At 40.3% G+C, this 17,500-nt stretch overlaps 1 protein-coding gene across 5 annotated transcripts in view; it reads right to left on the bottom strand.

Moving 5' to 3' along the window:
• fbxw7 (F-box and WD repeat domain containing 7) overlaps positions 1 to 17,500 on the bottom strand; it is a 346,930-nt gene that overhangs the window by 69,325 nt on the left and 260,105 nt on the right. For all 5 annotated transcript variants that reach the window (XM_061923037.2, XM_061923038.2, XM_061923040.2 and 2 more), the window contains one exon: positions 1,313 to 1,447. In XM_061923037.2, the coding sequence (XP_061779021.2) occupies positions 1,313 to 1,447 (135 nt within the window). The remainder of the gene's footprint in view (positions 1 to 1,312; positions 1,448 to 17,500) is intronic.

Here is a 17,500-nt window from a genome sequence, read left to right as displayed (position 1 = left end):
CTGCACAGTTCCTGTCTTCACAATAAAAGTGCCGCTCCATCGCGCCTGCGCTTTCAAAATAAGAGTCTCCGAAAGCCAGCGCAAACAAGCTAGCAAGCTACGGAGTTTGCCGCCAATGTATTTCTTGTAAAGTGTATAAAAACAAATATGGAAGCTGGACAAATAAGATGCCAAAAACCAACCACTTTCATGTGGTATTAGACAGAAAGGAGGAACTTTTTTTCTCCTCCATTTGAAAACGAGGACGTTATCATCACTACTGTCTGATTACAATCAATGCAAGTCATCAGAATCAGGTAATACACCAACTTATATTCTTGTCTTCATGAAAGAAAGGAATCTATATGTGTTAAACATGCATGTATATTCATTAAAACACCTTTAACATGTAAACAAAAACGGCAAAATAAATCAATATAAATTATATACTGTATATATCAATGTATGTATATATATGTGTGTGTATATATATATATATATATATATGTGTGTGTGTGTGTGTGTGTGTATATATATATATATACATTATGTATATGTGTATTTATATATATATATATATATATATATATATATATATATATATATATATATATATATGTGTGTGTGTGTGTGTGTGTGTGTGTGTATATATATATATGTGTGTGTGTGTGTGTGTGTATATATATATATATATATATATATATATATATATATATGATATGTGTGTGTATGTTACTCATCAGTTACTCAGTACTTGAGTAGTTTTTTCACAACATACTTTTTACTTTTACTCAAGTAAATATTTGGGTGACTACTCCTTACTTTTACTTGAGTAATAAATCTCTAAAGTAACAGTACTCTTACTTGAGTACAATTTCTGGCTACTCTACCCACCTCTGAACATATCATGAAACACCTTAAACTTGTTAACCTCTCTTTCATAAATAAATGAATATAAATGATATATATGAATGAGGTAGATCCCCTCCACTTGGTCCATTGAAAAGTAGCTGGCCTGCAGAAAAAGGTGTGGCCACCCCTGGTCTAGCTCCGCCCACAGGACGCTTCAGGTTGAAGGATATGTTGCTGCTGTTTCCAGTAGGAAAAGGGTACTGAAGCAAATGGGGCTTAAGCATGTGATGGGCTACAATGGAGTCAGCTGTTTAACAAGCATCTGTGTGAATGAAGCGAGGGAGAACTGCGGCCGGATTACAGCGAGAGACGTGTCAGGTATTTTCCATTCAAGACCTCTACGTCTCACAAAAAATCAAAAAAGAGGATTATAGTAAAAGAAAAGAAGAGGCAAAGTCAGGAATGGAAACGGGCTTGGCACCTCTTTGGGCAGCAGGGAGATGAAGTCGCGCTGGAACTGCGGCTCGATGACCTGCATCATATGCTTGACCTGCGTGGGCTCGCAGCTGTCAATCAGCTCGTCCAGCGCCAGCAGCTTCTCGGGCCCCGTCCAGCTCTGCAAAAAAAAAAAAGAAAAAAAAGGAAAATTGATGAGTATCATTTTCGCACACTTCTACATTGGGGGGGAAAAAAAGCAGCTTTGTTTGTGGCAGGTCGCCATGGAAACAGCTTTTAGGCAATCATACTGGAGGGATACTGCTTTGAGCGGGCGATGAAAGACGTCGGCAGGGGAAACACACTAAGGAGAAAAATGTAATAATAATCCACACAAGGACTGAGAAGGCACTTCAGTCAATTTACTGACTTTGCTGGGAAGCTGGAACACTTTCACTTGCTTGCAATATGTTCCACACATTATTTATAGCTGCTTGTACTACACATGCTCCTGCAACAACAATACTGGGATGCCATTAGCACATGGTCACATTTAAGACAGCAGGTGGTCCTGCACATCTGGATTGTACTGAAACCATGGTGCTAGGACTTCTTTGCAGCTTATGTAAGCTTGGGGTTTTTTTGGGGACACGCGTGACATGCGCCACCTCGGAGACATGCCGCCTTCTAGTACTAATGTGTCCGCAACACCAAAGTGCTCCCGACGTGCCCTCTGAAGCGGCAGCGACCGGGAGAGGACGGCTGGAGGCACCTGCCTATTTCTAGCAGCAAACACTAGGAAGAACACAAAGAACGTAGACTTTCTGGCAGTACTTTTACAAAACCATTACCGTATTTTCCGCACTATTAGTCGCACCTAAAAACCACAAATTTACTCAAAAGCTGACAGTGCGGCTTATAACCCGGTGCGCTTTATATATGGATTAATATTAAGATTCATTTTCATAAAGTTTCGGTCTTGCAACTACGGTAAACAGCCGCCATCTTTTTTCCCCGTAGAAGAGGAAGTGCTTCTTCTTCTACGCAAGCAACCGCCAAGGTAAGCACCCGCCCCCATAGAACAGGAAGCGCGTCTTCTTCTACTGTAAGCAACCACCCGCCCCCGTAGAAGAAGAAGAAGCGCGCGGATATTACGTTTCATTTCCTTTGTGTGTTTACATCTGTAAAGACCACAAAATGGCTCCTACTAAGCGACAGGTTTCCGGTTCATGAAAAGACGCAATCTCTCCATCCGCACACGGACTACTATTTCACAGCAACTGCCTAAAGACTTTCAAGAAAAGCTGGCTACTTTCCGTGCATATTGTAAAAACAAGATAGCTGAAAAAAAGATCCGGCCAGAGAACATTATCAACATGGACGAGGTTCCACTGACTTTTGATATTCCTGTGAACCGCACTGTGGATACAACGGGAGCACGTACGGTGAATATTCGCACCACAGGGAATGAGAAGTCATCCTTCACTGTGGTTCTAGCTTGCCATGCTAATGGCCAGAAACTTCCACCCATGGTGATATTCAAAAGGAAGACCTTGCCAAAAGAGACCTTTCCAGCCGGCGTCATCATAAAAGCTAACTCGAAGGGATGGATGGATGAAGAAAAGATGAGCGAGTGGTTAAGGGAAGTTTACGTGAAGAGGCCGGGTGGCTTTTTTCACGCAGCTCCGTCCATGTTGATATACGACTCCATGCGCGCCCACATCACGCTGGTTTTTAATATATTATTAAACTTTGACTGACCTATCTGACTGTTTTTTTGACATTCCTTTAGCGCAGTTAGATGCGTCTTATAACACGGGGCGGCTTATAGGTGGACAAAGTTTTGAAATATGCCGTTCATTGAAGGCGCGGCTTATAACCCAGGGCGGCTTATGGTGCGGAAAATACGGTACATTTTAAGCATTCTCAAACGTTTGGAACGGCAATCAATGTTTCCTCAAAACCGCCGCAACTGCCACAACACATTCATTTATCATCATTCAAATATGACAACTACAATATAAACAAAACAGTAACATAACTACAAACCTAACCAATGTGAACATGGTAGATTTAAGTATGACATAAAATAGAACAAATGTAGAAAGACATTTTTACAATGGAGTTCAGGGTGCACATCGTGCATTTAACCAATTGCAAGCCCTGCATGAAACCGACTAAAGAAAATGGTCATGTTGACTTAAGTCTTTGCATCTTAGCGTTTTGTTATTTTTTTAGTTCAGTGGATCATTTACAATGAAAGAAGGTATTGTGTGTCGATACGGCAGCCAATCCAGAGGGTGCATTAATCTGTAAACGCTGTCATTTGTGATGCGGGTTACACTTGAATTGCTATTGCGACATCCAGTGGACACATTTAGAACAGCACTTTCTTTCATTAATAAATTGCGGCTCATTTTTATTTTTAGCAAACTGATTTCAGGGGCCAGATTGAATCTGTTGGCGGGCCTGATACGGCCCGCACGTAACGTGGCCGCGACCCCAAAGCGCTCCCGACGTGCCCTGTAGGAGGAGGGCTGGAGGAACCTGCCTATTTCTAGAGCAGGAGAACACCAGACTGGGTGAAATTGCAGAACCGTTTCCCCCCTTGCTTGAACGCACGCCAGGCTTGTCTCCGGCTGAATGCAGAATGCTTGTTTTCTCCTCTGCAAAACACAGCAGACTAACAATGATTACAGACTAGGAGCCAGGGCGGAAAGTGTGGCGCATTGGTGGCTGGAGGGGATGAGAATGGGCACTGGAGCTTATCACACAGGCAATGGCTCCTCATGTGTTACATCACTCTACTGCACCTCTTGTGGCCTGCTGTTGTATAATCAGCTTGTATTTGGATTACAATTAACATGCATATAAAAAAGCAAAGTTGTAAATAGTTTTAAATATTCTACTATAGAGCAGAACCTCGATTTAACAACCCCTCTATTTACAAACGTTTTTTTAGATCGCGGAAAATATGTCTATATATGCACACTATATTGCATATATACATATGAACTAACCCATAGGGTTCAATATGACCTTTTGCAGCTATTACAGCTTCAACTCTTCTGGGAAGGCTGTCCACAAGGTTGCAGAGTGTGTTTATAGCAATTTTTGACCATTCTTCCAAAAGTGCATTGGTGAGGTCACACAGAAGGCCTGGCTCTCAGTCTCCGTTCTAATTCATCCCAAAGGTGTTCTATGGGGTTCAGGTCAGGACTCTGTGCAGGCCAGTCAAGTTCATCCACAGCAGACTCTTGTCATCCATGTCTTTATGGACCTTGCTTTGTGCACTGGTGTGACTAACACTGATACTGTGCTTTTGAGCCCATGATCGTCTGACAGTGACACTGCTGTTTTTGAGTAGGTACTGCCAAAGCGTTAGCCAATGATTGTATGACAAAAACAGTGCTGTTATTTTCCACATTTACTGGAAAAAACCGCAGCCAAATTTATGACAGCGGCTGCTGTTTTTGAGCATCTACTCCAAAAACCAAGCCAAAGATTGTCGGACTAACATTGTGCTATTTTTGAGCGTGCACTGCAAAAATGTTAGCCAATGATTGTCCATATGACAGCAACACTGCTGTTTTTGAGCATCTACTGTGAAAATGTTAGCCAATGATTGTTTGTATGACAGTAACACTGCGCTGTTTTTGAGCCCATGATTGTCTGACAGTGACACTGCTGTTTTTGAGTAGGTACTGCCAAAGCGTTAGCCAATGATTGTATGACAAAAACAGTGCTGTTATTTTCCACATTTACTGAAAAAAAACGCAGCCAAATTTATGACGGCGACTGTTGTTTTTGAGCATCTACTCCAAAAACCAAGTCAAAGATTGTATGACTAACATTGTGCTATTTTTGAACATGGACTGCAAAAATGTTAGCCAATGATTGTCCGTATGACAGCAACGGCGCTGTTTTTGAGCATTTACTGTAGAAATGCTAGCAAAAGATTGTTTGTATTGCTGTTTTTGAGCAATTAGTGGAAAAAAAATAGACAAATTGTCTGCATGACAGGAGCACTGTGCGGTTTTTGAGCATCTACTGTAAAAATGTTAGCCAATGATTGTCGGCATAACAGCAACACTGTGCTGTTTTTGAGCATCTACTGTAAAAATGTTAGCTAAAGATTGTTTATATGACAGTAACACTGTGCTATTTTTGAGCATCTACTGTAAAAATGTTAGCCAAAGATTGTTTATATGACAGTAACACTGTGCTGTTTTTGAGCATCTACTGTAAAAATGTTAGCCAAAGATTGTTTATATGACAGTAACACTGTGCTGTTTTTGAGCATCTACTGTAAAAATGTTAGCCAAAGATTGTTTATAGGACAGTAACACTGTGCTGTTTTTGAGCATCTACTGTAAAAATGTTAGCCAAAGATTGTTTATATGACAGTAACACTGCTGTTTTTGAGCATCTACTGTAAAAATGTTAGCCAAAGATTGTTTATATGACAGTAACACTGCGCTGTTTTTGAGCATCTACTGTAGAAATGCTAGCCAAATATTGTTTGTATTACAATAATAATGCTGTTTTTGAGCATTTAGTGGAAAAAAATTAGACACAGATTGTCTGCACGACAGGAGCACTGTGCGGTTTTTGAGCATCTACTGAAAAAATGCTAGCCAACGATTGTCCGCATGACAGCAACACTGTGCTGTTTTTGAGCATCTACTGTAAAAATGTCAGCCAATGATTGTCCGTATGACAGCAACAGTGCTGTTTTTGAGCATCTAGTGTAAAAATGGTAGCCAAAGATTGTTTGTATGACAGTAACACTGCGCTGTTTTTGAGCACCTACTGTAACAATGCTCGCCAAAGATTGTTTGTATGACAAATAACAGCTGTTTTTGAGCATCTACTGTAAAAATGTTGGTCAAAGATTGTCTGACAGTAACACTGTGCTGTTTTTGAGCATCTACTGTAAAAATGCTAGCCAAAGATTGTTTGTATGACAATAACACCGCTGTTTTTGAGTGTCTACTGTAAAAATGTTAGCCAAAGTTTGTCTGACAGTGACAGCGCTGTTTTTAGCATTTACTGTAAAAATGTTAGCCAAAAATTGTCTGACAGTGACAGTGCAGCAAAGTGCTGTTTTTGAGCAGCGACTGCAAAAAAGTTAGCCAAAGATTGTTTATATGACAGTAACTCTGTGCTGTTTTTGAGCATCTACTGAAAAAAAGTTAGCCAAAGATTGTTTATATGACAGTAACACTGTGCTGTTTTTGAGCATCAACTGTAAAAATGTTAGCCAAAGATTGTCTGACAGTGACAGTGCTGCTTTTGAGCGTCTACTGCAAAAATGTTAGCCAAAGATTGTTTATATGACAGTAACACTGTGCTGTTTTTGAGCATCTACTGTAAAAATGCTAGCCAAAGATTGTTTATATGACAGTAACACTGCGCTGATTTTGAGCATCTACTGTAGAAATGCTAGCCAAATATTGTTTGTATTACAATAATAATGCTGTTTTTGAGCATTTAGTGGAAAAAAATTAGACAGATTGTCTGCATGACAGGAGCACTGTGCGGTTTTTGAGCATCTACTGTAAAAATGTTAGCCAATGAGTGTCCGCAGGACAGCAACACTGTGCTGTTTTTGAGCATCTACTGTAAAAATGTTAGTCAATGATTGTCCGTATGACAGCAATACTGCTGTTTTTGAGCATCTAGTGTAAAAATGTTAGCCAAAGATTGTTTGTATGACAGTAACACTGCGCTGTTTTTGAGCATCTACTGTAGAAATGCGAGCCAAATATTGTTTGTATTACAATAATAATGCTGTTTTTGAGCATTTAGTGGAAAAAAATTAGACACAGATTGTCTGCATGACAGGAGCACTGTGCGGTTTTTGAGCATCTACTGAAAAAATGTTAGCCAATGATTGTCCGCATGACAGGAGCACTGTGCGGTTTTTGAGCATCTACTGAAAAAATGCTAGCCAACGATTGTCCGCATGACAGCAACACTGTGCTGTTTTTGAGCATCTACTGTAAAAATGTCAGCCAATGATTGTCCGTATGACAGCAACAGTGCTGTTTTTGAGCATCTAGTGTAAAAATGTTAGCCAAAGATTGTTTGTATGACAGTAACACTGCGCTGTTTTTGAGCACCTACTGTAACAATGCTCGCCAAAGATTGTTTGTATGACAAATAACAGCTGTTTTTGAGCATCTACTGTAAAAATGTTGGTCAAAGATTGTCTGACAGTAACACTGTGCTGTTTTTGAGCATCTACTGTAAAAATGCTAGCCAAAGATTGTTTGTATGACAATAACACCGCTGTTTTTGAGTGTCTACTGTAAAAATGTTAGCCAAAAATTCTCTGACAGTGACAGTGCAGCAAAGTGCTGTTTTTGAGCAGCGACTGCAAAAAAGTTAGCCAAACATTGTTTATATGACAGTAACTCTGTGCTGTTTTTGAGCATCTACTGAAAAAAAGTTAGCCAAAGATTGTTTATATGACAGTAACACTGTGCTGTTTTTGAGCATCTACTGTAAAAATGCTAGCCAAAGATTGTCTGACAGTGACAGTGCTGTTTTTCAGCATCTCTTGCAAACGCATTAGCCAAAGATTGTCTGTACAACAACAGCACTGTGCTGTTTTTGAGCAGTGACTGCAGAAACGTTGGCCATATATTGTATGACAATAACACGGTGCTGTATTTGAGGATCAAGTCCAAAAATGTCAGCCCAAGATCTTTAATACTGTACAGTAAAAAGTCTGTATGAGAGTGAAAAAGATGAAAGTTGTGGAGTTCCTAAAACCACTTAGTGTAAGGAAATAAACTAGTGGGGTCCTGCTGGCTTGATCTGCTGGTGCTCGCACTGTGAGGCTGATGAAACACTTCAGACATCAGAAGGAAAACCTTCTTCATTTTATCGGTCTGGGATGGAATTCTTGACATCAGAACATGAAGAAAACACTAACGTGCTGGTTCTTTTCCCAAGCAACAAAAGATACTAAACGGGCGCTTCATACTCTTGAAGCTCCAAACATGAGTTACAACACATTTTAAACCAACACAATAAACATGAGGCTTGGTGTGTCCATGAAGACACTGCAAAGTCAATATTCATTGTGCATAAATGGGTTAGACTTGTATACCTTCCAGGTACTCAAAAGCACTTTGACACTATTTGTGGTAGAAGGTGGGGATTGAACCAGGAACCCTCAGGTTGCTCTCTCCCAAATGTGCCACGCCGTCCCTACGACTACACAACCAAAACCCTACAATTTCGGTGCAAATCTGGATCAAAATGTGCAATGTAAGTTACAATGGAAGCTTTTAATCAACCACCAATGAAAACAGTCAAGTCTGTGGGCATAACCACAAAACGTTAAAAGTTATTTAGCATTAATTAAATTGTCGCTAACATTTCTACAAACCAAAGTTGAAAAAATACTGTAATCAATCATTTTTTGATTTCGCAATTTGTGCACTGCAAAAAGTGAAATCTAAGTAAGATGAAATATGTCAAATAAGGGTGATATTTGCTTATTTTCTGTCTGATAAGGTTCAAGGTTCAAGGTTCAACTTTATTGTCCCTGCGGGGAAATTTGTCTTGGGCACAGTGCATCATTGCTTTCTTAACATACCGTATTTTCCGCACTATAAGGCGCACCTAAAAACCACAAATTTTCTCAAAAGCTGACAGTGCGCCTTATAACCCGGTGCGCATTATATATGGATTAATATTACGATTCATTTTCATAAAGTTTCGATCTCGCAACTACGGTAAACAGCCGCCATCTTTTTTCCCGGTAGAACAGGAAGCGCTTCTTCTTCTACGCAAGCAACCGCCAAGGTAAGCACCCGCCCCCATAGAACAGGAAGCGCTTCTTCTTCTACTGTAAGCAACCACCCGCCCGCGTAGAAGAAGAAAAAGCGCGCGGATATTACGTACGTTTCATTTCCTTTGTGTGTTTACATCTGTAAAGACCACAAAATGGCTCCTACTAAGCGACAAGGATCCGGTTCATGAAAGGACGCAATCTCTCCATCCGCACACGGATTACTATTTCACAGCAACTGATATTCCTGTGAACCGCACTGTGGATACAACGGGAGCACGTACGGTGAATATTCGCACCACAGGGAATGAGAAGTCATCCTTCACTGTGGTTCTAGCTTGCCATGCTAATGGCCAGAAACTTCCACCCATGGTGATATTCAAAAGGAAGACCTTGCCAAAAGAGACCTTTCCAGCCGGCGTCATCATAAAAGCTAACTCGAAGGGATGGATGAAGAAAAGATGAGCGAGTGGTTAAGGGAAGTTTAAGTTTACGCGAAGAGGCCGGGTGGCTTTTTTCACGCAGCTCCGTCCATGTTGATATACGATTCCATGCGCGCCCACATCACGCTGGTTTTAATATATTATTAAAGTTTGACTGACCTATCTGACTGTTTTTTTGACATTCCTTTAGCGCAGTTAGATGCGGCTTACAACACGGGGCGGCTTATAGGTGGACAAAGTTTTGAAATATGCCGTTCATTGAAGGCGCGGCTTATAACCCAGGGCGCCTTATGGTGCGGAAAATACGGTACCCAAAAACAACAGAACAAAAACACAAGCACAGACACAACCACAACCATACAACTAACATTTAAACATCAGAACATGGAGCTTGATAGACATAGGTGGCACTTTGATGTAGGCATACAATCTACAGTATGGAGATAAAGATAAAGTACCAATGTGCATTGCACTAGAGCTCATGGATAAAGTGCTGTGTGCTAAAGTGCTTAGTTCTAAAGTGCTATGTGCTAAAGTGCTATGTGCTAAAAAAGTGCTAACCTATGTATTACAATTCTATTGCACATTGTTGGTCAGCTTAATGGAGGCTGGGACAAATGATAATTTAAGGCGGTTAAATTTGCATAGTGGGACCCGGAGTCTTCTCCCTGATGGCAGGGTTCCATATTCAGGAAAGAGTGGATGTTGTGATCATTCTTCTCACTAAGCAGATTTTATGTTAGAGTGTTTTACTTGTTTTAAGTGTTTTAAATGATCTCAGTAAGATATTACAGCTTGTTGCTGAGATTTGATGACCTATATTGAGTAAAACATGCTTGAAACTAGAATATCAAGTGTTGCAAAGCTGTGTCATCAACACTCACAAGTATAAAACTGCTTTTTTAAAGTCATCATTTCTTATTTCAAGCATGAAAAAAAAATATCATGACTTTGACACAATTGTGTCTCATAATTAAAACGGATGACAGCCAAATGGACTTTGCTGTTTTATTTTCAATGAAACAATAGAAAATATGTACTCATATAGTAGTACAGTTGGCACAGTACAGTAAACTGACATTTAATATTTAAACATTTAACATTTCTAATTATTTTGAACAGAAATAGTTCATGCACATTCAGATAAATTCTTCAAAATTACAATAAAAAAAAAAAATATATATAAAATATATATATATAACCTGATTGCCCTCTCAACGGGGGGTGCTTACAAACATCAGTTGTTTACCAATCTAAGGTAACACGCAAGGACATTAACACATCCGACACATATGTAGGATTAACCGAGGGAGAGTTTAAAACCAGATGGAACAATCACAAGGCTTCTTTCAGGAACCAAAACCTGCGGAATACCACAGAACTCAGCAAACACATTTGGAACCTCAAAGACAATAATGTTGAATATTCAATAACATGGCAAATTCTTGCATCCAGCACACCTTACAATAGTGGTAATAAAAGATGCAACCTATGCTTGAAAGAGAAACTGTTTATTATATACCGTCCAGACCTGTCATCCCTCAACAAGCGCAGCGAAATTGTATCAGCATGCCGCCACAGACGGAAACACCTCCTAGGTAACACATGAGCCAATCACCACGCCCCTACGCCAGCCTGTACCCACCCACTCTGTGCCCTATATAAACCATGGTATGTGAATGCTTCCATTAAAATCTCCTGATGATTGAGGGAACCCCTCATGAAACAGGCCTGTAGAGATGAAGTAGTCTTGTGATTTTTTTTCCCACACATACATATATTGCGCTCTACTACGGTATCGAGCACTATTTTTTGGATAACCTTATTAAGATATATATATATATATATATATATATATACATACATACATACATACATACATACATACATACATACATACATACATACATACATACATACATACATACATACATACATACATACATACATATATATATATATATACACCTTGCGTACTAATTGACACGCACTTGGATGGGAAAATGCAAGAAATGTAATGACGAGCGCATATCTACTCAGTGGCCTAGTGGTTAGAGTGTCCGCCCTGAGATGGGTAGGTTGTGAGTTCAAACCCCGGCCGAGTCATACCAAAGACTATAAAAATGGGAGCCATTACCTCCCTGCTTGGCACTCAGCATCAAGGGTTGGAATTGGGGGTTAAATCACCAAAAATTATTCCCGGGCGCGGCCACCGCTGCTGCTCACTGCTCCCCTCACCTCCCAGGGGGTGAACAAGGGTGATGGGTCAAATGCAGAGAATAATTTCGCCACATCTAGTGTGTGTGTGTGTGTGACAATCATTGCTACTTTAAGATAATGGCCCTAGCAATTACTTAATTTAAGAATATTTTTCAACATATTGAGCAAAAAGTTCTCATATTTGTTTTTTCTACCAAGAAAAGTGCACTTGTTATTAGTGAGAATATACTTATTTTAAGCTATTTTGGGGTTCATTGAGGTTGGCTAATTAGGGCCCGCATGGCCCATTGCAAAAGGACTCCCGCCGCCACATTAAACTGTAATGTGACCCACTTAACATGCTTCAAAACTCACCATATTTGACCCACACATCAGGACCTGCGAAAATTGCCTCTTTTTTTTGAAAAAAACCGAACCACAAAACTCAAAATTGTGCTCTAGCGCCCCCTAGGAAAAAAAAACAACTAGACTGCCTGTAACTCCCACTAGGAAGATCGGAGAGACATGAAACAAAAACCTCTATGTAGGCCTGACTTAGACCTACATTTCATAATTGTACATTCTCGGGCTAAAATCAACAGGAAGTTGGCAATTCCCCCTTCAAGACAAAAAAGTACTAAAAACAGTAACTTTTGCCTCTTTGAGCTGTAATTTGACCCCCTTAACACGCTTCAAAACTCACCAAACTGAACGCACACATCAGGACTGGCAAAAATTGCGATCTAATAAAAAAACCTAACCCCAAATCTCAAAATTGCGCTCTAGCGCAATTTTTTAATAAAACGCAGAAAAAACTGCTCCTCGCAAGAAAAAAATGACAAAACTGCCTGTAACTCCCACTGGGAAGGTCGGAGAGACATGAAACAAAAACCTCTATGTAGGTCTCACTTATACCTACATTTCATAAATTGACAACCCCCAGCAAAAATCAACAGGAAGTTTTCTATTCCCCCTTCAAAACAACATTTTTGTAAAAACCGGTCACCTTTCTTCAAACATTATCTCCTCTGAGCGCGTTTGTCGTTTCGGCTTCAAACTAACACAGGAGAGAGATTGAACCCTTTTGATTAAAAGTTATCGAAAGAGTTTTAATACCGGCTCCGGTTTTGATTTTATGACCCTTCAAAGAGCCGCTGCGCTGATGCTGCTGTTTTTTCAAGAAGGCTGCTTAAAAGCAGGAAGCACCAGCGTGCCCACACAATGCAGACAAGGTAGGTACACTAGACAAAAGTATTGGGACAATTCGGACTAAAAGTAGACAAAAGTATTGGGACACTTATGACGAAAACTGAACAAAAGTATTGGGACACTTAGGACTAGCACCTGCCAAATACGCGGGCCCGACCAATGCTGCTTGCAGCTTTAATTAGGGCCCGCATGGCCCATTGCATAAGGACTCCCACAGGGAGTCCTTATGCAATGGGACATAAGGACCTATTGAATTTGTAAGGTTTTATTCTTTCTTTCTTATTCTTCCGCCGCCTCTTTGAGCACTAATTTGACCCACTTAACATGCTTCAAAACTCACCATATTTGACCCACACATCAGGACCTGTGAAAATTGCCTTTTAATGAAAAAACCGAACCCCAAAACTCAAAATTGCGCTCTAGCGCCCCCTAGGAAAAAAAAAACAGACTGCCTGTAACTCCTACTAGGAAGGTCGGAAAGACATGAAACAAAATCCTCTATGTAGGTCTGACTTAGACCTAGTTTTCATAATTGTATATCCTTGGGCTAAAATCAACAGGAAGTTGGCAATTCCCCCTTCAAGACAAAAAAGTACTAAAAACAGTCACTTTTGCCTCTTTGAGCTGTAATTTGACCCCTTTAACATGCTTCAAAACTCACCGAACTGAACACACACATCAGGACTAGCAGAAATTGCGATCTAATAAAAAAACCTAACCCCAAATTTAAAAATTGCGCTCTAGAGCAATTTTTTTAAATAAAACGGAGAAAAAACTGCTCCTCGCAAGAAAAAAATGACAAAACTGCCTGTAACTCCCACTGGGAAGGTCGGAGAGACATGAAACAAAAACCTTTATGTAGGTCTCACTTATACCTACATTTCATAAATTGACAACCCCCAGCAGAAATCAACAGGAAGTTTTCTATTCCCCCTTCAAAACAACATTTTTGTAAAAACCGGTCACCTTTCTTCAAACATTATCTCCTCTGAGCGCGTTTGTCGTTTCGGCTTCAAACTAACACAGGAGAGAGATTGAACCCTTTTGATTAAAAGTTATCGAAAGAGTTTTAATACCGGCTCCGGTTTTGATTTTATGACCCTTCAAAGAGCCGCTGCGCTGATGCTGCTGTTTTTTCAAGATGACTGCTTAAAAGCAGGAAGCACCAGCGTGCCCACACAATGCAGACAAGGTAGGTACACTAGACAAAAGTATTGGGACAATTCGGACTAAAAGTAGACAAAAGTATTGGGACACTTATGACGAAAACTGAACAAAAGTATTGGGACACTTAGGACTAGCACCTGCCAAATACGCGGGCCCGACCAATGCTGCTTGCAGCTTTAATTAGGGCCCGCATGGCCCATTGTAAAAGGAATCCCAACGGGAGTCCTTTTACAATGGGACATAAGGACCAATTGTTTTTCTAAGGTTTTATTATTATTCCGCCGCCTCTTTGAGCACTAATTTGACCCACTTAACATGCTTCAAAACTCACCATATTTGACCCACACATCAGGACCTGCGAAAATGGTCTTTTAATGAAAAAACCGAACCCCAAAACTCAAAATTGCGCTCTAGCGCCCCCTAGGAAAAAACCTGCCTGTAACTCCCACTAGGAAGGTCGGAGAGACATGAAACAAAATTCTCTATGTAGGTCTGACTTAGACCTACATTTCATAATTGTACATCCTTGGGCAGAAATCAACAGGAAGATGGCAATTCCCCCTTCAAGACAAAAATGTGCTAAAAACAGTCACTTTTGCCTCTTTGAGCTGTAATTGGACCCCCTTAAAATGCTTCAAAACTCACCGAACTGAACACACACATCAGGACTGGCAAAAATTGCGATCTAATAAAAAAACCTAACCCCAAATCTAAAAATTGCGCTCTAGCGCACTTTTTGAATAAAACGCAGAAAAAACTGCTCCTCGGAAGAAAAAAATGACAAAACTGCCTGTAACTCCCACTGGGAAGGTCGGAGAGACATGAAACAAAAACCTCTATGTAGGTCTCACTTAGACCTACATTTCATAAATTGACAACCCCCAGCAAAAATCAACAGGAGGTTTGCTATTCCCCCTTCAAAACAACATTTTTGTAAAAACCGGTCACCTTTCTTCAAACATTATCTCCTCTGAGCGCGTTTGTTGTTTCGGCTTCAAACTAACACAGGAGAGAGATTTAACCCTTCTGATTAAAAGTTGGCAAAAGAGTTTTGATACCTGCTCCGGTTTTGATTTTATGAGCCTTCAAAGACCCGCTGCGCTGCTCTTTTTTCAAGATGGCTGCTTAAAAGCAGGAAGCACCAGTGTGCCCACACAATGCAGACAAGGTAGGTACACTACACAAAAGTCTTGGGACACTTCAGACTAACACTGGACAAAAGTATTGGGACACTTAGGACAAAAACTGGACAAAAGTATTGGGACACTTACGACTAACACTGGACAAAAGTATTGGGACACTAAGGACTAACAATGGACAAAAGTATTGGGGCACTTACACTAGACAAAAGTATTATGGCCCCTTATGACAAAAACTGGACAAAAGTATAGGGACACTTGGGACTAAAACTTGACAAAAGTATTGGGACACTTGCGACTACCACTGGACACAAGTATTGGGACGCTTATACTGGACAAAAGTATTGGGACACTTGGGACTACCACTGGACAAAAGTATTGGGACACTTACGACTACAACTGGACAAAAGTATTGGGACACTTAGGACTACAACTTGACAAAAGTATTGGGACACTTCGGACTACCACTGTACAAAAGTATTGGGACACTTACGACTAAAACTGGACACAAGTATTGGGACAGTTAGGACGAAAACTGGCCAAAAGTATTGGGACACTTGGGACTACCACTGGACAAAAGTATTGGGACACTTACGACTACAACTGGACAAAAGTATTGGGACACTTAGGACTACAACTTGACAAAAGTATTGGGACACTTAGGACTACCACTGAACAAAAGTATTGGGACACTTCGGACTAATAGTAGACAAAAGTATTGGGACACTTAGGACTACCACTGGACTAAGGTATTGGGACACTTACACTGGACACAAGTATTGGGACACTTAGGACTACAACTTGACAAAAGTATTGGGACATTAAGGACTAAAACTGGACAAAAGTTTTGGGACACTTAGGACTAAAACTGGACAAAAGTATTGGGACGCTTAGGATTAAAACTTCACAAAAGTATTGGGACACTTAGGACTAGCACCTGCCAAATACACGGGCCCGACCAATGCTGCTTGCAGCTTTAATTTGACTTGTCTTGGAAAGTCTTGACAAGCCAAATGTTCTTGTTCTATTGGCAGATAATTTTGCTTAGTTCAAATAAAATACCCCTAATTTTTGTATTTTTTTCACCTTGTTTTTGAACACTGACTTTTTGCAGTGTGGCTTAAGTCAATCAAAAGTGGTAAAGCCTTTACCAATGAGTCATGTGACCAAGTTGGCTTGAGTTGTGTATTCATGACAACATGTTACATTGCTACACAACTGAGGCCAATCATTGCCATGCACTGCCTCCTTCTTGTCAGAGCGCACGCCGCTAAATTGTTTTCCACCTGCTCATGTTGGAGAGCTGATTATGTCACGTCGCTGCCTTCTCTTCTCCCCTTTGTTGTGCGAGCGCGACAGGCCGAGACGGGACTGAAGAACGTACAGAATGTAGCTTTGGCTTTATGCTGCATTAAATGAACTGTCATTAGAAGAACAGTAGAGAATCCTGAGTGTCACAATATCCGTAATGAGCAGCTTCAACTGTCTGAGGCAATGAAAGTCAGAGCGACTTGTCGTGTAGGAAGACTCTGGAGATGTTTACATGACATCTTATTTCCATGAGATGAGGAGTCATTCACTTTGAGCTTCCAACTACACTGCGAGTCAGCAAAAAAATCAATTAAGGTTATAATTAACTATGAATAAAATGGTTTCATGTTATAATAAAACCCTCAAAAATGGTCAAAAGGTGGACTGAGGTAGATCACATTGGCCTGAGTGAGAACATAAAGGGTTTGTGCAGTCATCAAGGCAGGTTTTTTCCTTTAAAACACAGTCGTCAAACTCAAGGCCCGGGGGCCAAATCTGGCCCGCCACATAATAATATGCTTAATCTTTTCTTACTAAATATATTTCATACCTGCCAACTTTTGAAATCAGAAAAACCTAGTAGCCAGGGTCCAGGGGCCGCAGGCCCCGGTAGGTCCAGGACAAAGTCCTGGTGGAGGGTTCAGGGCTTCGCCCCCCGGCGCAAAATGATTATTAGCATTCAGACAGGTTAAAATGTTGCTAAAACTATCACTTTTCTATCAGTCACAGTGACTTTTCAAAACAAAAATATTACAGCAAAAATCATATGGGTTGATTGACATGTTTATTCTGTAAGCTAACTTCAATAGTTTGAAATTATTTTGACAGTTAATGCCAGTTATCCTGTCAACCTTTCACAAGACTTCAATTTGTTAATTGAAAGTATAAACAGTATAAACACTTTTTACAGTAAACAAATGGTAAAACAGTACTAAACAATTCCATTAAAAAAAAAAATT

Source organism: Nerophis lumbriciformis, linkage group LG27 (assembly GCF_033978685.3).
Source record: "Nerophis lumbriciformis linkage group LG27, RoL_Nlum_v2.1, whole genome shotgun sequence".
In the NCBI taxonomy this organism is placed as follows: domain Eukaryota; kingdom Metazoa; phylum Chordata; class Actinopteri; order Syngnathiformes; family Syngnathidae; genus Nerophis; species Nerophis lumbriciformis.
Note: the sequence above shows the minus strand (reverse complement) of the source record. Positions and strands in the feature narration are given on the sequence as shown.